Below are 27,650 nucleotides of genomic sequence, written 5' to 3'. Positions count from 1 at the left end.
GTTGTTATATTGATAAACTGCTAGGCTTTTAAAAATTCTGAAAATAAATTAAATTAAAATAAATTAAATTAAAATCATTCAGACGCTTCAAAGATGTTTGCAATTCATAATGACAAGAGTCAAAAGAGAGCAGAAAATCTTCATATTAGGAAGGTTATAATCACAAGATTTTGACATTTTGCTCAAGAAAGTACTTAAAACAATTATCAGAAACAGTTGCCTCTTTTAAATACACATAAAAAAACCAAATCAATCAGTTCACTAAACATCGCAACTCTAATTGATTTACTGACCTGATTTTGGTTGCTAATTAAGTCATGTTTTGTTTGCATGACAGAGCTGTCACAGCATGCCTGTCTAGATTCTCAGTCATCTAAGTCAGTTAATAAGAACCGAAGAAGCCTTTTGGGATGAGAGGTGACGGGTCTTCGCTTTTAAACTGAAGTCCAGTAACTTAAGCTCTCCTATGCTGACAGGCAGTAGGTAGACATTTACACTACTGATGGCTCCTGACTAGAAAAGACAATTTCACATACGGTAAGCAATATCGCTGAAAGTGCCACGGGCACTCAAAAATGCCTGGGATAAATGTGACAAAGAGCTTGTAGCACTCCTGTTTACAGTCCTTCTGCTGGGACTACAGTGTAAGATTTACATGTCCAAAGGCTGCTTTAAAAGCCATTTATATGTGTCCTTCAGTCGATTTAGTTTATCTCTGTCATATACATTTCTGAAGAAAAACTCCACTACATGATTCATTAAATTTAACTTTAAAGTTCACAATAACAAAACTTTCACGAGTCAGTTCATCAACAGTTTTTTTTTTAACTATTGCTGACAGTTTTATTATTGTGAATGCTGCAGAGATAAATACTTGCCGGAATACTGAAAGCATCATAAACAAACAGTTTTTATGAGTTGTTCACAGTTTACTTTGTATTCACTGGGAGCAAGCGCATTTTCATATCACGTAAAAACAACTTTTAGCCAAAGACTACTTCATATTGGTAACTGCTGCTCACTGTGGTTGGATTTGAATTTATCATCTGGATGTTAGATGAAATAAATGCATGAAAGAGCTAAAGCTGTAAAGGGAACAGTGAAGAAACGACAAACTGATTGCTGGTTTTCATACTGAAAGATAAAAAGATGGCAGGAGTAAAAAGTAAATACTGTTAACAGTCATGACTACCTGCTACCTCTTCTATGTATTTAAACAAGTGTCAGTATGGGAGACACATTAGCTGACGGCTTCTTACACTGCCACATTACTGACATTAATCCCATTCTCAAAAATATAACAATGAACTTTATCAAGCCCTCTCTGGTCTAATTTTTACATCTTGGAACTAAAATGTTTCTGTTTTTGTCAGCAGATCATCCTCTTCATGTGGAACAACATGTGTCCATATATCCAACATAAGAAATATACAAACCCCTCAAGGCCTCAAAAAGTCCAATCCCTCATTTGCCAAGAAAAATCAGAGCTGATGGGCAATATTTTTAATGTGGTTGCCTTAAAACAATCCAAGACCAGAAATGACAAAGCAGAGACTAACAGCCCCATGTTATTTCCACATAATGAAGCCAGCCAGTGTATACTCACCACAGAAATGTAACCCATCTCTGAGGTGTATGTGATTTGTCTCTCGTGTATATGTCATTTGGGCTCTCAAGTGTACAATGCAACACACACTACAATGGTCCCCAAGTGAAAAACAATGTACCATTGCTCTATTTTAGAAGCTCTCAACTATCAGCCTTTAGACCACACTTGCCTGCAGCCAGATAATAACACAATATGAATTTTCTATAACAAGGGGTTTGATAATAATAAAATTCAGATGTGAGCTGTGGCATTCCTTGCTCACCCCATGTATGCCTCAACTGAAAAGTAGAATTATTATGAAAACAATACTGCTTTGTGTTATGACAAAATATAATTAATTTTCTCTGAACAGTTTATTCCTACTGACATTTAGCATATATTTTCATTGAATCTGTTGCACACACCACACTGCAGTCCTAGCTATAATCACTAACAAAGAGGCACCTCATCTATCTTGCAATCGAAATGTAAAATGTAATCGCGTTCAGTATGCACAATAAAATGTCTGGCCCTGCAGCTTATCTTCTTAGACTTCAGCACCCTCAAGATGTCCATCTGCTATGGATTAAATCTTCTATTTTAAATTTTCACATCAATGCCCGCAGGTTCACACAGACAAAAATAATACATGCCTGGTGCCTGGGAGAGAGGGCTTATTTATTTATTTTTTTTCCACAATCTTGCCCCTTCGGCTCTTCAAAACAACTTGTCAGTAGCTGTCAGTTTAAATTAGCAGACTAGCCCTTTATGCTACTGTTTTCTGACTCTGGTAAATCTGTAGGCTGTCTCCATCAATCATGGAACAGTAGCGCCCACACACACAAGTGCAAACACAGTCGCACATTATTTGTTCGACAGTGCTGACAAATGCACCCAGATCCACACACACACAAACAGGAACGCAAACAGACAGGGGTGTTGCACTCGTACTCTGGCAATGGTCTTTCATAACAAACAAAGTGATAGAAAACGATGACTGTTTTAGCAGTCTGTCTACAGTATTTCTACAGACACTGCCCTTCTCTCTTTTTCTCCAAAGTGTCAAAGCAAATAAATTCTTTTTCATCTCTCATATTACCTCCAGGGACCTGCAGATAGTCAACACTCTTCAAGTATGCAGAACACACAAACACACACACACACAAAGCAAGTACTCTTCAGAAGTTGCTGATCCCCTCTCCCATTACACCACACAATCAATGACTGTTTAGATCTTAACGGATTACTGGCATATTTACGTATCATCTCACATTTGTGGTCTTTTTGTGATACTGAAATTTTCTCTTGTCTTTTTTTTTTTTATCAACTGAAGATACACTATATAAACAAAAGCATTGAGACACCTGACCATTACGTCAACTTGGACTTTACATTGCATTTGAAATACTAAATACTTCGCTCTGCAGCTTTAACAACTACCACAGGAAGGAAGACTTTCCACAAGATTTTGGAGAGTTCCGCTGGGAATTTTTGCCCATTCATGCAGTAGAGCATTCGTGAGTTCAGGCACTGATGTTGGACGAAAAGGCCTGGCTTTCAGTCTCTCAGTTAGGTTCTCCCACACCGAAACTCATCCAACCATGTCTTTATGGAGCTTTGCTTTGTGCAGTAGGGCACAGTCATGCTAGAATAGAAAAGAGCCTCCACCAAACTGTTGCCACAAAGTTGGAAGTGTAGCATTGTCCAAAATGTCTTGGTATGCTGAAACATTAAGATTTCCCTTCACTGGAAGTAAGAGGCCAAGCCCACCCTCTGAAAAACAGTTCCATACCAATACTTTTATCTGTATAGTGCATTTCTCAGAGATTTCTCGTTCACATAGGGGACCTGAGAAATTGATTGGCACCTCACATACAGAGAGAAACATAATAATTAAAAATATCAGCTAGTAAACCTTTTAAGTCATTCAGTGTCTCTAACAAATGTCTGTAACTTCAAATTGTGTTGGAATAAATTGCACACAATCCATAATCCTACATAGATAATATAATATATAGTATATTAGCTTTTTCAATTTTCAAGGAGATTCAGAGTTTTCTTTAAACACAATTTGTAGTTTCTAAACAACATCTTTCACATGAATATTGTGGCACAAGCAGATATCAAGTCAAATTCCTCTAAGTTTATAATGATCTACTAAATAAAATGTCATCATCAGCATAACCAAGAGTTTGAAAACACAGAGAGTAAATGGAGGCCCAACGCTGATCCGTGTGGAACACGAGAACATCATGGGGCTTGATGAACAATAACCGAAATCTGCCTGAAAGCTATGAAACCCATGGAAAGGAACCCCTCTGAAAAAATGTTGCGATAACACAGAATCAAAAGCTTTGCACAGATCTTGATATACATTCTTCTAAAACAAAGATAGAAAAGCTTGAGGCTGTTGTCAATATTTTTATTCTGCCATGTCATGTCAAGACATGAAATATGAATTTCAAAAGCACTGAATAAATGCCTGACAGCATATACTGATACAGGAGCTACAGTATCTTCGCACTGAGACTGTGGTGTCTGACTCTTGGAACAGGCACAGGTGCCTGTACTGGCATCTGAGAAGAGTGAAGCAGGCTTAGCAGATGTTAGCTGCTTATAATTCCATTAGCTCTGGTGGTTTTTGGCCGGCTTTTCCTGGTCCACTCTGCCATGTGTGTTACTGCTTTAGAAATCCACTTTTAGAGGATGAGATCCACACAACAATCCACTGATGAGAACAAAATCATGCCCATTTTATTTCTGTAGATGCTGCAGCCTGTCATTTGGTAGACTTAATAACACTCAGGCTTGTACACTAGTTTCACAACATTACCCCTCAGTATTTTGGAAAGGTGCCGTCACAGCATTCTGGGGTTGTTGCCGTGGACAGAGATTGTGATTGACTGCTTATTAATTTAACAAGCACATTTTTTTTTTTTTTTTTTTGCTGATTTCAGAGTAAACACAAAAGTACTCTCCACTCTCTACTCTCTATAGACAAGTGACTGTTAGTGCTCAACGATAACGGTGACGATCAAACACCGGTATAAATGTAGCTGTGATCCAAAATTTAATCAACAGTATTAAAGTTGATTATGTTCTGCAGCAGTGGTTGTTCTTGTTATTGTGACTCAGTAAACTATAGTTCTATTTTGAACAAAAGTAGTAAGTGTAATAACCAATAAGCTTGTTACAACCAAGCCACCAAATACATTCAAGCTGAGTGGAACATTTCTCTCTGCGGAGACAAGACATGGACTGCTAATAAAATCCCTGTTAAACCTCCTCTTTGTGCTTCATTAATCTGTATAACACAGAGTGTCAGGAAGAAGAATCCAAAAATCACAGCAAAGGAAAACAAAACAATTATACCTTTGTGATTATTTCTCTCCCCTGATAATTTCTGTGTATGTTTTTGCTTGAACTATGGGGACCTGTGTGAGTAAACTGCTTGAAACTGTCTTCCCGAGAGTGTGACATTGCTCCCTTGAATAATAGGAGGGAATTGGAAACATGGCCTGTCAATTAATTGTTTGTTTATTTTAATAACAGCCATAATAGGAAATATTTTGAAGCAAAACGCTCCACTGCATAGCTGTAAACAGACAGGCCTAGTCACTCACACCCTCCGTAAAGCTCACACATTTTGGCCTATGCTCATAAAATGTCTCTCCACGAAGGTGGAAGGACATGTACACACAAACACACACAAGATGACAGATTATTTCACATGACATAATTTATGACAGATTAATGAAGGTATTTTTGTTTTTCCCTCCTCTTGAAATGATCTCATGCTTATCTGAGATCCAAGCAAATCTTATGTAGCCTTCACGGAAACACTTTACCTCATATGAGTGAACCTGCAATCTGGTGATGTGGTTTATATCGCGGCATTACATAAAAAATTAATGCAAACAAACAAACAAACAAGGACACTCAGAATTATAAAGCAGGGCACAGACAGCAGTTCAGCAGCTGACACGAGATGAGTGAATGACCTGTTTTGTGATTACCAAGCTTCAGAAGAGACCACACTTTCACATTAATAGTGAAAGAAAGAATGACTGAATCAATAAATGAATGAATGAATGATTTCAGTTACTCTTATGATCAATGAGACGCTTTGAACAAACAAAGGCCCTCACTGTGTGCTCCAGCAGCAAGACAAACAGCTGGGATCAGTTTGGATACATCTTCACTGTCTGCTGTTGACTTATTTGTGAGGCAGTGTTGCCAGACTTGCTTAAACTGAACATGAATCAGTGCTTTGTGTTGAGGTTAAGCAGCCTTGACACACACAAGTTGAGTAAGTGCCATTCGCTTGATTCATCTGGAAGATAGATGTGCAGTTTAATTTGCTATTTACTTGGTGTCTGACCTACAGAGGAGATTTTTCAAGCAGAAAGAGGGGCAAACTTTATGAGTGGTCATTTTTTATTAGACTGAAATTAATCTGGAGCAGTTAAAACTTTCATGACGCCTCCTGAAGTTATGCATTTTTTTTTTCAAAACTCTATTCAGAAATAGGGAATATTTCTCAATCTGAAACAGTAGGCAATATGACTGAGATGAACAATAGGGAACTAAAGTGACATCTCCATTAGCATGTGTCTCAAACGTGTCCTTTATACAACAAATAAATGCAGTCAAGGTTGCTGCTGACTGTTGTTGAATCTTATGACTCTCACCTCTGGGAGAAAATGTCCCTGTAGGGGCTGCCATGCTGCATAGCGATACCATATCCACGGTCCGGTGCGTTGTTGCTGACAGTGTAGAACGAGCAGTCCTCATCGTTATTAGCAACGTACTCCAGCACTGCCGCATCCCACACAAAGCCAAAACGACCATACTTCACCTGTAAGAAAAAAAAAAAAAAGAACAAAAGACATTTACACACAGTTCACAATGTTCAAAAAGGTGCATGTTTACCTCAGGTCACAACTCAACACCAACTGGGGTAGGGGGGGCCAAGGGACAAGTTTGTGAGAGGGCTCCCAGCTAAATGAGTCTTCATCATTATGGAGTATATATCGCCCTCGGTTTCACCAGTACAATGGTGGGTAGCGAGGAGAGAACACAGTGTGTTGTGTATCTTAAAATACTAGCTGCCGACATTCTGAAAGCGAACAAGTTGAGACCACTTGGAGACATCACATCTGGAGCACAAGGACAAGCCAGTTGATTTCTTCAGAAAAAAAAAAAAGTCACCCAAAAGGGGAGTCGCTTTACTGAAGCTACATCTGGACCTTCAAATGTTCAACTGGCCTTGTATAAAGTTGCCTACAGAGTTGCTCAGAGTTGCTCAGCCATTGTATTTGAGGAAATAGTACTTCCCTCAGCAAGGTGAGGGCAATTCCTCTGAATGGTTGATTGATAGAGGAATGAATTACAATGTTTAAAATAACAAGTGGAGTTTGGCGAGCAGATGTGTGCATGTGTGTCGGAGTAGATCGGATTTGTCGAAATTCTGATCTACAAAGGGGGCCATGTAGATAAAGTTTGGGAACCACTGCTCTAAGAGATGCTTGACAGGCTTCCACCTTGGCTTGTGTTAATGACTTGGAAGGGGTGGGCATTGAGCACAGACAGGTCAATAACGTAACAATGTCCATGCATCAGTTGCTCGTCATACAAGCAGGTTACCTACATATGGTACAACTCCAGTTCCAAAAAGGCGGAACGCTGTGCAAAGCAATTAAAACAGAATGTGACATACATTCAATTGAAAACAACTTCATTGATTTTTGCTGATACCAGTAACAAGTTTCAAATAAGATGGGACAGGGGCAAAAAAAAAGCCTGGGAAATTAGTGGAATGTTCAAAAACATCTGTTTGGACAATGCCACAGGTAAACCAGTTCATTGGTAACAAAAGATGATATTTTGATTGAGTATTAAGTTGGCAACCTTGAAAAGGTTTTCTCCTTCACACTGTATAAAAGATATTACTACTACTGGGCTCAGGAACACTTTGCAAGTCAGCACTCATTAAACACACTTTGTTTGCCAGTGACTGCATTCTGTTTTTTTTATGTTCTGAGTTTCATTTGACTATTTCCTGTGCACTTTATTCCTGTTTTCTTGTTGAAATGTCTCCTGTTTCTGGCTTCTCCGTGTGCCAATATATAGACCTCTGCCTTCACTGACGGTATATTAAGGTTTTTGATTCGGTGTCTAGATGAAGGGGGTGATAGGCTGAGATTGGCTTATCTTTAATCAACTGAGAAATCTTGTATAAACCAGCTCTTTTCTGTGTCATTATATGTGATCTGAGTCATGATTGGTGGCATTCAGCATAGACACTACAGAGATGGCCTACGAGGACAAACTCACCCCATCACACAGACATTTCATACTCTTAGTCTACTTACATTTTTAGTTTAAAACTGCAGTGTTGCAATAATTCCTGTAGGATGGCAATCTTTAAAGCCCAGCAGCTTTACTGTAGATGAGTGTAGATGCACAAACATTGGTGGTTTGGTGGCTCAAACATTACTGCGCTCTGTGTGGGTATGTGTTGGAGAAGTGTGAAGAGTGTGTGTGTGTGGGCAAACTGTGCATTCATGTAATGGGTGTGTTTGCAGCTTGTACTTGAGACGAACAAGAGGGTCAAAGTGACTCAAGGTGAGAATCGCAGGCTCTTTTGTAAAATCTAAGGTGCCGGTTGTTAACACGGCTTCTAGCTGACACTCAATACATTTTTATCTTCTCAGGAAAACGAAAAGTGCAGAATAAACAACTTGGCTGCGATATTCACATCCTGACACCTTTTTTGACGACTCACTCAAATAAGCACACGCACGCACACACATTTCTTCTAACACATTATTTTGGACTTAGTGTGTCATTAACTTTAATGGAGCTTTATGAAATTTTCAAACTCCTCTGTCTTCGCTGTGTGTGTTTGCGTGTGTGTGTTTCACCTAAGTTAGGTCTATGGGTGATGACTAATGTCTGAGAACCGACAAGACCCTCTGATTGGGTAATTTCACAGTCTGTGGTCTTCTGAAGTGTGTACGGTGTGTGTTCAAGGGTGTGCGAGTATGTGTGTGTGTGCGTGCGTGTGTGCAATAATTCACTGCAGGGCATCAGAAAGGCTCATTCTGCTCTTTACAACCTTAAAAAGAGCACTTTATTACTTTGAAGAATAATTTTATGGCTTTTCATTATTGCTTTTGAATTGGAAAGATTATGGGCTTTGTGGAAAGGAAATTAGCAAAAAAATCAGTTTCAACAGCTTGCAACTGAACATTAAGGATACTTTTTTTCTTGCTACATTTGGGTGAAAAGGCCTAAAGATAATTTTTATGCACATTATGTAAGCAGTGACCTCTGATATCAGCAAGATAACAGAAGCTGTGCTAATGTCATGAACATCGTCATAGTTCTTTATTAAAAAAAAAAATCACACAATTGAATAAAAAGTGTCCACACAATACTGCCTTTTTGGAGAAAAAACATGATCCCAGGCTCCAGTTTCCATGAACAAGTTTAACAGCCCAGCCTTCATTTTTCAAAAAGTTTCAATTTAGTGGCGGCTTCTGATCGGAGGGTCACCGGTTCGAATCCCCCACTGGATGGGCAGGAAAAATTTGGGTGTGGTGGAGCCACACCCTTTGAATTTCAACAACAAACTTAAAACTTAACAAAACATTTTTTTTTCAAAGAAGAAAACTTGGATTTGGATATATACTATTCTCTTTACTGGCAAATATGAAAAAACCAACAAAAACAAGCACACACACACACACACACACACACACACACACACACACACACGTATAAAACGGAGTCTCTATAAAGTTCTTTATAAAGGACATGAGATGGAGAAAGGACTGCACATTGCACTAAACACCTCTGGCCTAACAGACTAAGGATAAAAGAGAAAACAGAGGAGAAAAGACTGGATGTAATGGATGTGAAACTCTTCAGTGGCATCTTGGTAATCAAAATCGGCAAATCACTGAGTTATGTATGGGTGTTACGATAAATCCTGTTACGTCGATGACAGCCTTTCAGAAACCTCACATGGAGTCAGTTGACGTGTGAAGATCGGCTTACATACACCCATCCTTATGTCAGAAGCCGTCTTCAAGTGCAGTGTGTCTTCTCTTGGCTTTCATCCAATTAAACTGGACTCAATACAATAAGTCCAGCGAGGCCAACTTAGCTGACAAAATAATGGAAAATAGAAAGAAATAATCCTTAAGGTGAAAATGATACTGGAGCATGTGGAAGGAAATGCGTTTGCCTGCAGACATTGCATCGTGCAGGCAGAGATCACTTGATCTGATGCATCAGAGCAAGTGCTCTACATGTAAAGCACTAATTTAATATTGGCTCAAGTTTGATTAATTAATAAGTGCAAAAATCATAATCAGGTACCTTACGGTCTGCTTGGCCCAGTTGCTGCGTCACCTCTAACTGTGTTTGTGATTGTAATTATTTAAGCAGCTCCACACTGAAGTTCACAACTTTCTAACTGCTCAGAATTTTGGAGCAGAAAAACACAGTTACTGGCCAGAGCAGACTCAGAAAGTCTTTACTGTTCTCTTTATCTGCCCTTGACTCAGAGAATGTTAAATGTCTGAGTACTTTGTTGCCTTTCTCTTTTTTAATGACACTTCTCTCCCACCTTATTAACAATACTATACTACTGCTTCCCAAGTGTTTGACACTCATGGCTCATATCCCTGAAGTCTGTTGCCTTCAGCTGCATTGAAGAGGGACTTGAAGTCCACCCTTTTATCTGTTGTTATAGGAAATGTCAGGTCACTGACAAACAAGACGGACAAGCTGTCCAGTTTGGTGAGGACTCAGTGGGATTATTGTGCTTTGCATTTGTAAGCACAACATTATCTGGCAATGGGTCACAGTGTAATAGTGGGCTATCGTTTCATGTGTCAGTGGAGGTTTGTGGTCAAAGACGGCCCAGTGGCTATAACAAGGTGGATGGAAGTTCTGGTCATCCCAGATCAACATTATGCTAAAAACCTGCCTCCACAGTATTTCCCAGGTCTGGTCTGTCGCTAGCTTTTTTCCTAGATCTAAATACCAATGCGTCCGTACATGACATATTACATGTTACATGCAGTATAACATCTGTATATATCGTGTATTAACTCATTCGTTTTTTTTTATAGGTAGGCATTCTGTTAATTTTTTTTTTTTTTTTTTCTCATGATATCTTGATATGATGGAATTTTTGCATGTTATGTGCTGCAGAAACAATCCACAGAAAACAGTCTTGAGGTCTGGTCTGGCTATGACTTTTATGACAGTCAACCCACAAGAAAACAAACAAACAAACAAAAACCCCACAAACTTTTGTCTCAGCAGAGATGAATGATTTTCAAACATGTTTTCTTTCCCCCTGCTCAATAGCTGGCTATTACATCTGGTGCGCTGATCAAATCCAAAAAAGGAAGCTCTTTCTCAGAGGAGGGGATGTCCAACAATAGAAAAGCACAGCCTGTCTCTCACTGTTCCGCGCACGTTTTGTGCTCAGCCCTCAAACAAAAGCCTACTTCAACAAATCCAAAAAGACTTGTTATGAATACGGCCCACCAGCGGGCCATGTTCATAAAGTATTTTTAATGGTACACACAACCTTTGAAGTAGCATTTCAGAGTTTCATAAAACCCTCTATAATCATACAAATGGGGGACAAGAGATAAGTTATTGCACTCCATTGCACACTTGCACACTATCACTGGATGGCATCCAGATAACTTTTTAGCACTTTCATTTGCAGGTGCATTTGAGCATTGCTATCAAATCTTGCAAGTCATCAAGTCATGCAAATAATAACTGCGGTTGTATTTGCAGGGCTTTTCTGAAGTGAACCCTTTAGTAAGTGTTGAAAATGTCTGCACTTTTAGATTAAGTCATCCTGCATGTATATGCATGCAACACTTACCTCAATCTCTTGACACTAACTGCTACAACTCAGATTTGTCCCTCATACATCAATAACACACACACATACTGCGCACATGCACACAGTTTTACTTTTCTACCATGTCCAGGGTTGTGACTCCAGTTGTGCCAAGGTAATTATCAAAAGCTATTTTCCTCAGTCACACTTTGGCAACAATCACTCTCACACGCAAAAACAACGCACGCACACTCGCATGCAAATACTGACTGAAACGCATTAGCACGCCTCCTTCCAGACCACAAAATGACACACCATCAAACACCCACCGATGAATCCTAATGATTGAATTGGACCTTGTTTTTCTCTCTTGTGAATTTGACATGGACAACCTAGTAAGATCCATAATCACTAGATTAAAGCCATCTCGGCATCTCTCTTCCTTCTCCCTCCACTTTTTTCTACCACTCACATCACTGTTTAATTCAAATCCCTGCTTAGAAGGAGGGAGAGAAAATGAATTAAATTATGTAGCTATTTTGTTGTTTGTGTTGCATGTGTCTTGTTTATAATGTTTTTGTGATGGCTGAGCTCATTTAATGAATTGATAACACTACTGAACCATGAGTCCATGCTTTTTTTTTTTTTTTTGCTGTAGCTCTGATTTGTGTTTTTTTTTTCAGGCAGAAAACAAGAAAGAGGGAATAGTTAAAAAGAAACTAATTATTTATAATTTTCTTCTATTACTAGGGCTAAATATTCATTCCATTCCAGTAAAATACAAGCTGGAGGTGACTAGAATGTTAACATGTTGTACACCATCACTACAGTCAATATAAAAGTACTCAAATGATGAAATGATGAAGTACAGGAAGTGAGTATACCACTGTAACTACACAACAGAAAGAAGAAATAGTAAATAGTGCTATATTATGCACAAACAACAATTCTGACATTAGAAAATGTCGGCCAGGACAAGATGACGATCCGAGCATGGAGTAACAAATGATAATAACCATACAGACATACAAATAAAAAAAATATGACGTTTTCTCCTAAATATATTAGCAAATGTAAATTTTAAGAACATAAGTCATAGGAGATGTGGTTGGACCAAGGCAGGCTTTAAAAGGAAAATCCTTTCAAAAGCTAAAGTAATATTTTTTTTAAGAAAAAACAGTAAAGAAAAAAAAGTCCTACTTTCAGTGATGTTTTCATTTCAAGAAGTTTTTCCACAAAGTCTGCACAACAAATTTTTTCTAACATTTACAAAATGAGGTCAGTCCATATCCTTCTTGATCACACAGATGAAACATAATGTACAAATAACTGAAAGATGAAAGGTGAACTTTGAGGACTGCTTAAAACTACTTAAAGAGTGCCACCTATACATACTTGTACTCCTCAAAGTGAACCCATATGCATCCTGCCTGAAAACTCTCTCTGGACGATGCTTTCCAATTATATTACAGAATGAGTGTGTAGGCAGATTTCTAGAGGCCCGTCTATCTCATCCACAGTTCAAACAGTCTGGCTTCAGAGTCTAGCCTTGCTCAAACTTCAAAACGGCTAAACTACTCCAGGGTCCACTCTCTCGTCTCTGTCTAACTCCGTCTTTTTCTCTCTCCTCCCCTCTCTCGGAGAGATCCCTTCAAGGGCACCCAAAATGCAAAAGGAATAGCAGATTCTTCATTTTGCTATAAGTTTGACTATTTTTCCTCATTTATAAATTACATCTTAGATTACAAACACTTTTGAAGTAGCACATAACAAATTGTCCCCTAGTGTGAAGTCAGTTCCTTAAATGTTCAGTATTTAGCCTTTAAGCAATGGATGTGAAATATTTGACCCATGGGAGCTTGTGTGTTTTATTCTTTCCAGTGGGAATATGCAGATGAAGTGGCTGCAAAAGACTAAAAACTTCAGATGAAGATGTGTGACTGTAATAAAGGACATTTTTTTAAATATTTCTTACCAGCTTTTATCCATGTGTTATTTCATTATTCATTATCATATTATATTATGATAATGAAATATTATTATCACATTATCATATTTGGTGGCTGATCTTCCTCATCCACCCACAGTAGATAACACAGTCAATTTCCATTACTTTTTAAAAATCTCCCACTGTGGGATATTAACAAACTGATTATAGTTGTGGCATTTGTCATTGCATCTCTGAACATGATGCTTATGTTTGAAGACAGACGGGTTAGTCCGTAGAGTAGAAAATGCCAGAAGACCTCTGTAATTTGTCATAACCCGCCAAAACAAACAGTATAAATGTTTTCTGATCTGACAACCTGGTCGTTAAGGTTTGGTTCATTTTGGACAACTAAAAATACTTGATTAGGATTAGTTTGTGGTCATATTTAAAATAAATCGCTGTTGAGTGTTTTCAGTTTAAAATCAGCATGTCCTTGTCCTTGTCCTTGTAGGTGAGTGTGGGGCTTTTAAATGCTTTTTGGCTTTTAAATGACATATGTACACTTGAAAGATGTCCAACAGTTTCACTGCAGATTAAAAGACGGTTTGAATTCAGCAATTACATCATTAAGCATTGTATCGTCAGATCTCTCTCATCTCTGTATCTCTACACACAGTTTCTATCAGCTCTAAACTGTCTCTTCGTACCCCACACTCACTACCTCTGGATGTGTTTTCTTGCATCACTCTCCTTTGACTTTGATTTGTTTGATTTTGAGAAATGAGAGAGATGTTAGATGTTAGACTGACAGAGAGAGAGAGAGAGAGAAAAGCAACAGCCCGGAGACAAGCTTACACCTACTTCTACTGTCTTTACATCTCAGGCCACTAGTGCCAATTAAAGATCTCAAACTTGTCCCAATTTCCAAAGATTATTGATTGTCTCTCTCCATCTCCTTCACTGTCTGTCCCTTTGAGTCTCTCTCTCTCTCTGTATCTCTCTCACACACACGCACAAACACACGAACCACGCCCTTGCAGATCTACAGACCTAATGGTTTTGTCTATCCTTTAGCCAGCCAGCTCCATCTGTCTTTTGGCTTGTTCCCTTCTCTATCTTTTTTCCTCACACATACTCTGTGCTGTCTTTTTGTTTGGGTCTCATTCGACAAATTAAAGAGCATTACAATGACAGGCTGCTCCTCAGCCAAATATTTCCCCCAGTCTGTGTTAGCTGGCTTCCTGCAGATATGTGAAGATCTGAATAAAGATAAGATTAGGCTCAACAAAATCAATCACGGCACAGAAGCGAGAGACAACACCTCCCCTTCAGTGCATCACACCACATCAGTAAATGCGAGGAAGGTTGTTTCAGGCCAGTTTCTCTTTGAGAGGTGGTGTGCTGTGTTATGCTGTAGCAGCATCCACGATATGAGATAAATCAAAATATCACATAATGAATTTATCACAAGCTAAAATATGAAGAGGAAACAGTGAATCCATGCAGTACCCATTTAAAAACAGGGAAATTAAGAGTAACTTTCAGTAAGATAATCTTTAAATGTTAAAACATTGTGCTTTTTTCCTTGATAAGATGTATTTGAAATGCCAGCAAATCTCCTAAGGTATGCCCACATAGCAAACAATGATCATGTTGCAGGTACTTAGTTTATATAGAAATGCAAAGTGGAAGGAGCTGCAGGTTGCAGAACATTTTCTTGTTCCTTGTATCTCCACCATTCAAACTTTACTTTTAGTGACAACAAAATTACTGAGAAAATTACACAGAAACACGGGAGTGTCCTGGATAAATACAGAGTACTACGTGTACTATGTCTCTTCAAATTGTTCCAGTTATATTTTTGAAGTCTTCGTGTTTTTCTGTAAATTCAGTGCGTCATCATTGAAATATATTTAACTAAATTCAATATCAAATTCAGTATCACCTGAACTGTACTCAGGACAGCATCTGCATTTAGTAACAAAATATTCCAACATAGAAACTAAACCTCTATCAACAACTGCATGACTTTTCATCGCGTCCCACCCTTAGGTTGAAATGCACAAACCGCACTCCCCTGAAACTGCTTAATCTAATTATAATGCATAATTTCAATGGCCAAATACCTTTAAATATCACCACACTAATCATGAAGCATCATTAAACAGACACAAAAGTGTTTTGCTATTGTTAGCTAACACTCCTTCCCACAAATGCATTGGTTTTTGAAACTAAGAAGTGATGTGGACACCCTTGACACATACAACAAACAACCTTGTCAAAAGCTCCAAAGCGTGTGGTGAGGAAATATGATCCTGAATACAATTAATTTAGAGTCATTAGGAAACATTGATGCTGAGCTGAAAGTTCAAGTTTATTTTTTCTCATTTTCTTTGTCATGTTAGATTTCCCCTTTTATTTATTTATTTTTTAAACAATCAGAAGTAGACTTTAAATTACTTAGTTAATCAAATTAAGTACTTTTTTTAAAAAGTTGATCAAGCAGGACATTTTTATCAACACATCTTCTCCCACACTAACAGTCAAACTTGCTTTACTTGCCAACCTCTCATCATAAATGATAAGTCACTTCCCTCCTCTGACAAGAAAAATACATAAAGACGCTCACTGCCAGATCTCAGAAGATTACAGCCTGGCACGCAGGTGGCATCGGTGCCTCATGAGGCGTTCTGTCCGGCTGCTTGCTCTGGTGGCAACAGTCGCCTCCATCCCCTGAGACACAATATGACAACTTCTTCACTCCCTCTCCTGTTTCCTCTGTTGTTTAATTATCCTCAGCTGTCATTAGTCCTCTTTTGTTTCTTCAGGAAGAAGGAACCAAAAAAAAAAAGAAGAAATTAATCGCCTATTGCCACGCTGTATGCAAATCTTTGCTCAGACCCCGTTAAGCTGATGAGAGATTTGATAGTGGAAAAGAGGAGTAATTGGAGACAGATGTTGGAGAGATGGATCATCCGAGACGGATCAGTGAGCCAAAACTAAGATGCCACCCTTAATAGGATCTGGCAGAAAAATTATTATTTCCCTCTGTTTCCTTTTTATCTTCCCTTTGTTCAACTGTATTTTTCATAATGAAGTCTTGTGTTACATTTGCTTGCCTCTGAAACGTATGAATCAGTCCTGTTTTTCATGTGGACTTCTGCACTTGTTTTCTTAATCAGTTCTCGCACAGATGATGTTTGCATAACACCAGGTAGGGTTCATCTACTTCCCGAGTACCTGCCCCGCTTGTGCACCACTGCCCAGGAACACAGCGCAACATACAACACAGCAATAAAGGGAACGCAAAGCTTGTCAAGCAACTACTTGTGTGAATTATACATAGTGAATGATGTCTGCACTACTTAAAGTACTATTTAACCATAGCAAAAATGATTTCTGCAACATACTGGGAAAAAAAAAGAAAATAAGCATTTCAGCAACAAAGCAAACTGATCATACTGAATGCAATGCATTAGAGGTCACAGGTTTAATTGGGATTTGTGAGTCGGAACTGAAAAGAGTCAGGTTTATCTCCAATTGCATTTTCTAATTTGGAAACAAAATTATATTGCAATGCTTCACAGGGTGAAGCTATGTATTTTGCTCTTTGCACAAATTTTAATTGCATTGAAAGATTTTGTCTTCCTGCAAAATATCATAAATCTGACATTTGTTGCAATGAGCTGTTTTTACTATGCTATTTTTCTTGTACAAAGTACTGTGTGCTTTGAACTAAAGTCCTCCCACAGGACAATAATATTCCAGCTCAGTCTATTGTGCATGAAGCAGCTTATTTGATGCACATTGTTGCTGTTCCCCAGGCACATAATAAAAAGGGCATTTCAATAAAGACGGACAGCAATTTACTTCTCCTCTTTTTGAAAGGCTAAAAATATACAGGTGCAACTAATCACCATCAGACGTTCGGGAGAAAATCACAGCTGGATTGAAGTCATTCAGCTGTGTCATGTGCAACCAGCATTTGTTGTTTAGAGAAGGACAACTGAAGCAGAAACGCTTCAGGTGGATGTTGCACTGTGAAGCGCTGCTGAATGAATCTGACACAGGAAGGTAACAGACTGGACTGATTTAAAGAAACATCAAAGTGGGCTACAAAGTCAAGAAGAAATTCAAAATGGCTTCTCAGCTGTTTGCAGAGGAGGTGTCCAGACAAAATGCACGGACGACATATTGTAGGTACATGGTGACAAGGGGAAGCTTCATATTACTGCAGTACTGTGATTTACTATAATTTCTATAGTTAACTTCTATTGAAGGTTTTTTTTATATGTAACACACAAAGACTTGTGAAGAAAGGATGCAATAGTTACATAACTTATGGCCCACAATAGGCTTCCTTATTTGTGTGGTTTTGTCTGGAAAATAAATAGAGACAGTGAAGACAACAGAGATAAAGACTGGTCTTTCTGAAATCTTTTCCATCTGAGAAGAAACAGATGGTCTGTGACCTAACCAAGGTTGATTTTCTATTGCAAAAATATGTGAACAACACAAGAGCTTTGAAATGCCAAGGTTAGCAAACATGTGCAAAATGAGCACTTTTACTTTGCATTTAATTTTCTTTGTTTCAGTGATCTCCTCTTTAAAAAAAAAACATAGACAAACAAAACAAAAGAATCAACATCATCAAGATTGCTGCACAGCAGGGAGGCCAAGTAGAAGAAAGCTACGGGGAACAGAAACAGCTTGAAAGCGAGAAAGAAAGAGAAGTGAAATCTGTCCATGACAAACACAGACGGTGACAGAGTGAGACCGACGTGAGCACAAGTTAAATGTAAAAAAAACAAATAAAAACAAAGCATGTCGACACTTGAAGATGAGATAGAGAAAGCTGAACAAGTTTCTGTGAGGTTTCATCCCAGAGTCATAAGCATATCAGTGAGCTTATTACCGACCGAAAAATTTTGCATTATTACAAAAAAGAATTGACCTTCAAAACATAAAACACAAGGCCATGAGAGTGCCCTCAAACTACACAGACAAACACAGCACCTCCATTTGCATGCAGCCTGCAGACATCACTGCTTTCAGGTTGAAATACAGAAATGAAAGTGGTCCAGAGAGCTTTCCATCTCCCCCTCTCACTGCAGTGTCAGTTCATTTGTGACTGTGTAAATGTGTTTTTTTGGGCTTTCTCTCTTATTTTCTATCCATGGAAAAGAGTAACCAAGATATTCTCAGGCGCCATTATTCTTTCTCCCCAACCATACCCACTACAATATATATGAAAACTATGTGACTGTTTTTCTGATGTCTCTCTGCTATGGTTTTCTGTACTTGTGATGCTACATTGGAAAAAACACATCTGAATCAGTCTTTTAACTGTAATTCAGAGCAAAAGAGGAGAAACGTTACAGTACCAACAAATCACACCTTGATCAAGTCAACCAGACAGATTAACTAGGTACAAATTATCTCCAATGTGCATTCATTTATTTATGGGCAGGTATTACTTCAACTGGTGATCCCCTTTCAATTCATCCACTCAATCAAGCTCAGTGGACTCAGTGAATATGTGATTTGTGTCCGCCACCTTGCTCCTCTCTCTCAATGTGAACGAACCATTACTGGCTTTAAGGTCGTCCCAGATTAGTAAGCCACTCGGCCTGTGTGAGACCAGATGCCCATGTGGAAGAACCTCATTTGGCAGCTTCGCTGGTAAGTGTCAGAAAGAATACAAATTAATTAAAACTTTCTGCTTTGTGGCCCAGTTAACTGCCACAGTCAACCACATCAGAGCAGCCACTGCACTTGATTTAAACCCTTGCTCTCCTTTTGGAACGCAGGTCAACTACAGTGTTAACCACTTCACTAACATGGAGTTAACCTTCACAGTTATACACTTGCTTGTGAGAAAGATCAGCACAGATACATGACATCACCCACTTTAAATAAATGCTAAGCCTTTAAATGGCAGAGAACATTTTTGTCAAAGAAAAAATGAATGGCTTTAGACTGGGAAGTGCTGGGACGTTGAGCCCAAATGTATAACAAACAGCACTCCTCGGGGATAATAGCTAAAAGCCAGCGGTGAAGTGTACCTTGTGTTACTCAAGCATTGCACTCAAGTACAAATTAGAGGTTCTTCTAATTTTCTAATGTGTGTCTGACATGGTTTTTGCAAAAAAAAAAAAGAAAAAAGAAAAAAAGTAGAATTACTGCATTAAAACCCTTAAAATCCTTACCCCCCCACCACTGCTTCTTCTCCATTAAATGTTCCAGAATATGTAAGTATGCATATATTTTTCATGTCAGAAGTTTAACTGCTGAACACAAGATGTCTCCTATTCCACTCTAAAATTCATTATATTTGCACTGAATGCTTCAGGTTTCTACATCTTACTTGTATAAGCTAATCATTATACTAAATTGGCCTCCAAACTACATCCCCTCTTTATGGGGATGTTTGTCGGGGTTGGGCTATGTCCCTTACTTCCAGTGAAGGGAAATCTTAATGCTTCAGCATACCAAGACATTTTGGATTTTGTGGCAACATTTAGGGAAGGCTCTTTTCTATTCCAGCATGACTGTGCCATAAAGAAATGGTCGTATGAGATTAATGTGGAAGAATCTGACTGGCCCACTCAGAGCCCTGACCTCAACCCCACAACACCTTTGGGATGAACTGGAATGATTGTGATGATGAGATTGTGAGCAAGGCCTTTTCATCGAACAATAGTGTCTGACCTACCAAATGCTCGACTGCATGAATGGGCAAAAATTCCCAAAGAAACTCTCCAAAATGTTGTGGAAAGCCTTCACAGAAGAGTGGAAGGTGTTATCACTGCACTATGTATTTAGAATACAATTTCATTAAAGTACCTGTTGGTGAAGTGTCAGTTGTTCTAATACTTTTGTCTATATAGTAAATTTGTGATGGGGATATGCAACAGACATGTAATAATCTTGCAAATGATTAGCTGTTGATTAAATTACTCAACAGTATATAAAGTATTTAAAATGAGTTCAACCTTAAAGGGGAATTCAGGTGTTTTTAAACCTGGGCTCGATATGTAAATTCATAGCTGTGTGACAGCTGCAAGCTGAAGCAACCTACATCATTTATTTACCAAAATATGTAAGATTAGGGCCCAGGTTTAAAAACACTGGAACATCCCTTTAAACAACTACAACAGTAAAATGTAACCGACATGAATGCACTAGTAATAGTAACCTGAAAACATAATGTAACATAATTTTCATTTCCATGTTTAAATTTAGCTGATAATATTGACACACTTTACTGAAGTAAGGCTTGATTGCAAGACTTTAAGTGGACATTTTTTACAGTGCAGTATTAGTATTTTTACTCCAGTAAATGTTCAGATTACTTCTTCCACCACTGCTAAAATCACACCACTTAAACAACACCACGGCGGCTGTGCAGCCTCAGATTCAAAACAGGATCCTGGACGTCTTCTACCAGTTGCTGCCAGTTTAGAGAATAACGGTCTGAATAAATGCAGGCAGCAGTGTTTGACCCATTATTGAGAGGCTGCCAGTCCTCCTAAATTAAGTTCATTAGCAATGGTTTCAATGGTGCCTTTTGGTGCCAAATGCTCTCTCCACATCACCATGGAATAATTGCTTGGGAAAACAGTGGCACAAACTGCAGATGGATTCTCTGTGCCTGTGAGTCACTTTTCAGACTGGATTTCTACTGAAGCTTCAAGTTATCATATCTCTTGCATGGTACAAAAAAAGCCTTGAATATGTTAATATGGAAGCAATACAGTCTGATTTGGAGGAGTTTTAATTGGAACCTTGGGAAAGAAATAGTTATGAAGGCAAGGAGAGAAGAATGATGACTGATGCACTCAGATGCTTTTCCAGCAACAGATTTAGGTGCATGAGTGCTCTCACACCATCATTCACTGTAGCTCTTACTCCCAAGGGTAATTAAATAGAGTGACTTTTTTTTCCAACACTTGCTATTTATCCCAGAATAATCTCAATTTCAGGAGAATTTTCACCTGAAAATACAGTTGAAATAAATGAGCGTCAATGGGCCTGACACAGAAGATCTGGCATCAGAGAGTAGATCCTCACTATCAGTTAGCAGTCTTACTGTGCCAGTGTTTCACAACAGTTCTGTTAAATTGTGTAGCTCCACAGCTGCATTCACACAAAAGTAATAAACAGCTGGCATTTGCCAGAATTAAAAAAACTATAGTCCCTTTGTTAATCCATTATTGTGATGCTTCTTGAGCATTCTTTACTCACCATGGTCTGACTAACCCAGCGGTGGTGCACACAATGACCTCTCAGTGGCCTCTAGTCACTCTTGCACATGTAAATATGGGCCAACAGTGAGACATAGTGGAAATCTTTTGTGTGTCTTCATTCATTTTGTCAGAACAAACAAACCTTTCAGAAGGAAATGCAAGATGAGACAATACAACCCAGAATTCATTTAGTTGTGCATACAGTCAGAAACTTATCTCAGACTTTAAGTCTGACCTGAGCTGAATGTTAACACTGTCACATACAAATGGGACCTGCAGAGAGACTGAGTTTGCCATCGAACGTCTGTATTACAGATCAATGCCCACATGCAGTCCATGAAGAGAGGGAGTGCAGTGTGAAAATGACCTCTGCTGAAACTACTGGGCAGATCCCTGCATATATATGTGTGCGTGTGTGTGTGTGTGCACGCACGTGTGCATGCATGCACCCGCACACACAAGCATGCATTGGATTCTTCCCGACTTGAGACAGGACCCCAACACCTGAGATTATTCCAGCTGCTAAGCCTGAAGCTACATATAGGTTTCCCCTCTCCTTTTCTTTCTCTGGAGGTGCCTTTCAAACAAAAAAAGCTGCTTGGTGCTTTCTCTAAGGAAAACAGCTTTTCACCGCAGGGCTTTAGAGAGAGAATTGATCAAAAAAAAGACCACACCTTTACAATTTGACACACAGTGGACAACACCATGTTATGTTAAAAATAAAACAACAACAAAAAAAAAAAGAAAAAACATGAAAAGCTTTCTGTTCTCTTTAGATGACCAGGGGTCATGTTTCTGGGAACTTCAGTCTGGTGGGCTTATAGGAAAAGTTTTGCAGAAGTATGAGCAGGGCTTCAGCTGAATCATCTCACTCAACAAAATCTGCTCTATTTTGGCTCTCTAGACAGATTTTTTTTCCTTGGGACATATTAACTGCAAATCATTCATTTCTTGGTGAATTTCTATTAATATTCATAAATTTGATTATTCCCCATTGGACCTCTTCATAAGCTACTTTCAAGTTTTTCAGGAGGTGGAATTGGTGCCATCAGGAGTCCAAAGTTTCATCTTTTATAGCACAGTTTTACTGACATACACACAGGTGATGTATGATTTTCATAACGTGTAGACTTATTAACATTTCAGCAAAAGATGAATAGCTGTACCCCTTTGTGCCAAACATACAGACGCAAAAGGGCAGGCTCACTCTTTGTTTGTGACAGCATTTAACATTATGTTTACACGCTCAAGATTTTTATGCTCCTGTTTCATTGCCACCACACTGTTACACAACAGCGTAGTTCATCTCCCAAGAGACTTTATTTAAAATTGGACTGCTTACTTTGGACTCGTAAATTAATATTGTTTTTTGAGTAGGACAGCTGGTTTGAAGCTCTCTCTCTGGCTCTTTCCCTGCCCAAACAATGCCAGAAAGTCACTCTTTAATGAAAAATATACAAAAGCTGTGTAGGTTAACTCCACATACAGGACAACATTAAAATGCCAGTTTTTTTCCCCATATCCAATCTCAGAGATTGGTCCATAAACATGACAGAGATGTTAAAAGACAAATTGTGTGTGACTTCATTCGGCTGAGATACAAACATGCACAGAGACCTCTCAAAACTACAAATAACTGGAAAGTATGTTGAATTTAACCTGTTTCACTTTGTTGAGTCTGTCTTCACAGGTTCATCACACCGAATAATCTGCTCATTATTAATTATTAAATACCTGTAGCAATCACATAGCAGCAGGAATGAGGGAAAGGTCCTCAAATTAAGGATTTTTATGGGCACGGAACTGCAGCAGTAAGTCCATTTATTATTTAAAAGTGACGGTGCTGTCAGAGTTTTGGGGGGTGGGCTGAATCCTATGTTTCATGTTGCAACAAAGGCAAGACCCTCTTGAGCATTATTAATAATTTCGTTAGGCCCTCCCCTTGACTTACAAAATAAGTGCACTACTGTCTCTCTACATCTCCTTGCTGTTGTTGGCTGTGTAATTGCTGTGGCTACTTTGACTTGCAGTATGTTGGTGTTCAAGTCTGCTGCCTTCTGGAGTGTAAAATGTTCTCAAAGAGTTCTTTTTCACAATCTTATGGTCATTCCTTTGAGAAGCCATTTTAGCTTTTCAGTCACATACAAGAGCACATGTTTCCTCTCTGTTTACATATGCCTTGGCTGGTTGATGAGGTTGAGAAGATAAATAAAGGCAAGTGTTGTGCAGTGTTTCATCTTAAAACAAATTGGAATGGGCTACACATCTCATTATTGATTACAGCTTCCACAGCCATTGGGGCCTTTTCCCTGACTTAACTTTTTCCTTCACTACAACTCTGTCCCTTGTATGTCTTCGTCCGTCCTCCTCTGAAACTATTCTCCTTTCGGCTTCGCTCCAAATCTTTGCTCCCTCTCTTCCTAGTTCTCCGGACTGTGATGCATGGCTGTCTGTGTTTTCCAAAAGTCCATTAGTTGCTGGCACTGGGCTGCCTCCTCTCCCACAGACACAGATAAAGACGCAGAGCATGGCTGCCCAGCGAGCCGCATGAAAATGAGAGGACAGTGGAGAGAGAGGGATGGAGGGAGACAAGGGAGAGAGAGAGAGAGCGAGAGAGAGAGAACGAGTGAGAGAGAAACACCTTGATACTGGCCTGAAGCCCAAGAGCAAAGAGGTAGAGAATAGAATGAAGGAAGGGAAGGAATAGTGGGAAGGGGGAGAAAATGACAAAAACAAAGAGAGAGGAACAAAATCAAGGAGAGTCATACAGGAAAGAAAGAACACTGTGGAAAGACAAAGAGAAGGAGAAGCCTTCTATTCTGAATGACAGTAGTGAAGACAAAGGAGGATGAGAAAAATTTAGCTAAAGGATACCAAGGAGGACAAGGGGAGAAAAGAATGAAAAATGGAATGGGCTGAGGGTGAGGTGAAGATGAGAGAAAAGGTTCATTTGTAACCAGATATCCTGCCACCAAAACCATTTATATCATGCTTTATTTGTCCCCCTCCAACCCATACTGCGGCCCCCAATTTATCTACAATCCAGCAAATGAACTTGCAGCTTCTTCCTCAAAACCAAATGCAGTGGAGTTACAGTGATTCATCCTCCATTTTTCTTTTTTATCCTCCTTTTATCCTGGAAATTAAGATGTTATCTAACTGCTTGCTTTAGGTCGCAGAACTGGCTAGACATGACACAGACTCGGCAGATGAAAAATGTGTTTAGAAAGTTCCTTTTTCTCTCTCTTTCAGCAGGGGGCTTTTGGCCCTTTGATTAACACCATTGCCTAACATTAGCAGCTTTGTTCTTTGTGGTTCTATTGGCCTGACTGCTGTGTTCTCTCCTCCATATTTCTCTCTGCCAATCTGTAAGTGCATTTTAATCTCCTAGAGGCCTATAAATGTACTAATTATGTGTATCTTTACATCTTGAACTTCGGTAATGTACTAAAGAAACAAATAAATAATAGTGAATTTAATTTTACTGCCTTAAAAAAGTTCTGTTCTGAAAAATGTTCTATTTTTCAGGTGATGTGATTGCTTTGAGGTGTCTGCTTATTTCCTCTGAGCTGAGTGCAGTTATCTTTCCGAAATACATGTCCATCTACTTTTCTTCTCTGGCTCATTGTGATGAGTTGTCTCATTAAAGGTGTGAAGGATAGCATTAGGGTCACGATGCTCATTATTGGAGGTCTTTTAGCAGAAAAGAGATGTAATCAGAGTCAAACTAAGGCTTTTGAATCATACAGAATGCTTAATGAGAAACATGAATCAGCCAGAATGAACCTCTGAACTGTCATCACTGCTCAGTTGTAAAATAAAACTAAAGTAAGTAAAATCCAAATCACACACTTGCTTGAAACAAAAACCTACTTTTAAGTGAAATGTTAAAGCGCAGCAGCAGGAGAAACACTAAAACACATCTTTGTGTTTGAGAAGATAACTTTTGTTAATTCTTCCATGAAGCCCACATATGTTTCATATTTCCTTGCTTCTCTCTTCCTTTCTGGTTATCCTTAGAGTTGTTTTTATAATCACCTCTCTCAATATATAGAACGAGTAAAACATAAGCATTCCCTCCTCTGAATATTCATTCAGCCAATCTCAGCTGTGAGCCTACGGGCTTAAGAAGCACATTGTCTGCTGAAAAGCACAGAACTGAAACCCAAGTTTTGACTTTCTACTGTCAGATATTCACTCTGTGCACAATCATGTTGGCGTTCGTGCAGGCAATGGGATGCACACTCACACAAATGTGCACACACGCAACCAAATGCAAACATACGAATGCCTACACACACGCAGTATAAAGCATCACGTTAATTGCCATCTTCATCCTCTGACTTTCATTGATTTCCTTGTTAGCTGCTGTAATTATCACAGACGTAAGGGATAAAGCATGGAACAAAAGGGAACAAGAGAAAAACAGATACTGAGGGGCAGAGAGAGAAAAAAGGAAAAGGGAATTAAAAGGAATCGGAGTGTGTGGGTGTCAGATGATTCCTTGAGTCAAGGCTGGTAGAAGAGAGAGAAACAGATAAATAGGCAATAAAGCTTCATTATTAGATATGAGGGGATAAGGAAATACAGATAATAGAGTTATTCCTTTCTTTCCTTATTTCATTTCTTTGTGCTGTTATTAAAGCAAACACTTATTTTCTCCTCTTCTTATCCCCCCCCCTTTCTCTCCCTCTTGTCCCTTTACTCTGGCCCAATTTGTCACACCTCTTTTGAACATGCCAGTTTTTAATCAGTCGCCACTATTGCCAAGGGTGGTTTCAATCTACTTTTCTCTATCGCTCCTATTTTTTAACCAGTGTCTATCATCTCCTTATTCCAAATGTCTCTTTCAACCCTTACAATCTGCTTTCTTTAATATGGGGAGTAAATTCTCCTTCTTCTACATTCCTCTTTTCATCTCTCTCCCTGAATCTGAGTCACAACACAGAAACACTGTCATCACACAGGCAGAGAATTGCAACGGCAGGAAAATATGTTTGCTGTTTGGGCTTGTTGTGTTGAATCCTAATGAGCTATCAGACTCTGCAGGAAAAGAGCTTTCTCTTATTCCTGTCAGGGTGATTTGCACTACTAGAAAATAGAAAATGAGAGAGCCCAGCAGCCAAAAGGCCATTTTCTGGTCTTAGCAGAGGCTGGGTTATTACAGAGGATATTGCAGCAGTCATACCCAGGCACAGTGACAGATATATATCAAGCCAGCTTATGCCTCTGGAGAGATCTCATTGAAATCCAATAAAATACATGACAAACACATAAATAAGACATAAATTTTTAAAAACCTAATGAAAATGGTCTTGCCCCAGCCCTTCTCAAATGGAGAGGGAGAGAAATCACGAACACAGAGTCTGTGTCCTGTCACCCAAACACAGCTGGGCCACCCTGCTTGGTAACCTTGGCAACTCTCTGACCAATGGTTGGTTGGCAGGAGGTCCTTAAAGAACTGTGACACTGACACAAACACACATTCAGCGAGCACTGCTGCCCATAGATCTCTTGCTGACTGTGATTTGAGAGGGTAAACAGGTGTTAGAGAGGCCTCTCTAAGTTGAGAGCTCATGACATGTGTACACACACACACACACACACACACTGTGAGATATCTGGGCTAAGGCAAGGCTCACTGATATGTTCTGTTTAAACATCTTTCCTTGCCCACTCTGCTTAAAGCGGTGGAAGTGTAGTGTTGAAAGATTTAGACACGTCTAAAAGATTTTACCTGCGTGTTTGTTTGTTTTTTCATTTGGGAATAAGGATAGTGGCGAGACAACAGCTGGAGGGACGAGAGAGATGGAGGCGAGGGCAGAGAAAGGGAGGGAGAGGAGAAAAACAGAAGATGAAGAGGTCACTCACCATCAGTCTCCCATGCGGCCCTCCCAAAGCTTACTCTCTCTCTGTTGTGTTTATTTCCTTACCACAACTCCATCCATTAATCACTCTCTCCCTGCACGTCTGCCATCATACTCACCTGCCTTCCTATTTCTT

General features: G+C 39.1%; 1 protein-coding gene across 3 annotated transcripts in view; it reads right to left on the bottom strand.

Moving 5' to 3' along the window:
* The window catches only part of grid2 (glutamate receptor, ionotropic, delta 2), a 427,565-nt gene that overhangs the window by 24,703 nt on the left and 375,212 nt on the right, over positions 1–27,650 (bottom strand). For all 3 annotated transcript variants that reach the window (XM_046387650.1, XM_046387649.1, XM_046387652.1), the window contains one exon: positions 6,280–6,446. In XM_046387650.1, the coding sequence (XP_046243606.1) occupies positions 6,280–6,446 (167 nt within the window). The remainder of the gene's footprint in view (positions 1–6,279; positions 6,447–27,650) is intronic.

This window comes from Scatophagus argus, chromosome 4 (genome assembly GCF_020382885.2).
Source record: "Scatophagus argus isolate fScaArg1 chromosome 4, fScaArg1.pri, whole genome shotgun sequence".
NCBI classification, from domain to species: Eukaryota; Metazoa; Chordata; class Actinopteri; family Scatophagidae; genus Scatophagus; species Scatophagus argus.
The sequence above is the reverse complement of the archived record's forward strand: the minus strand, read 5'-3'. Positions and strand labels throughout refer to the sequence as shown.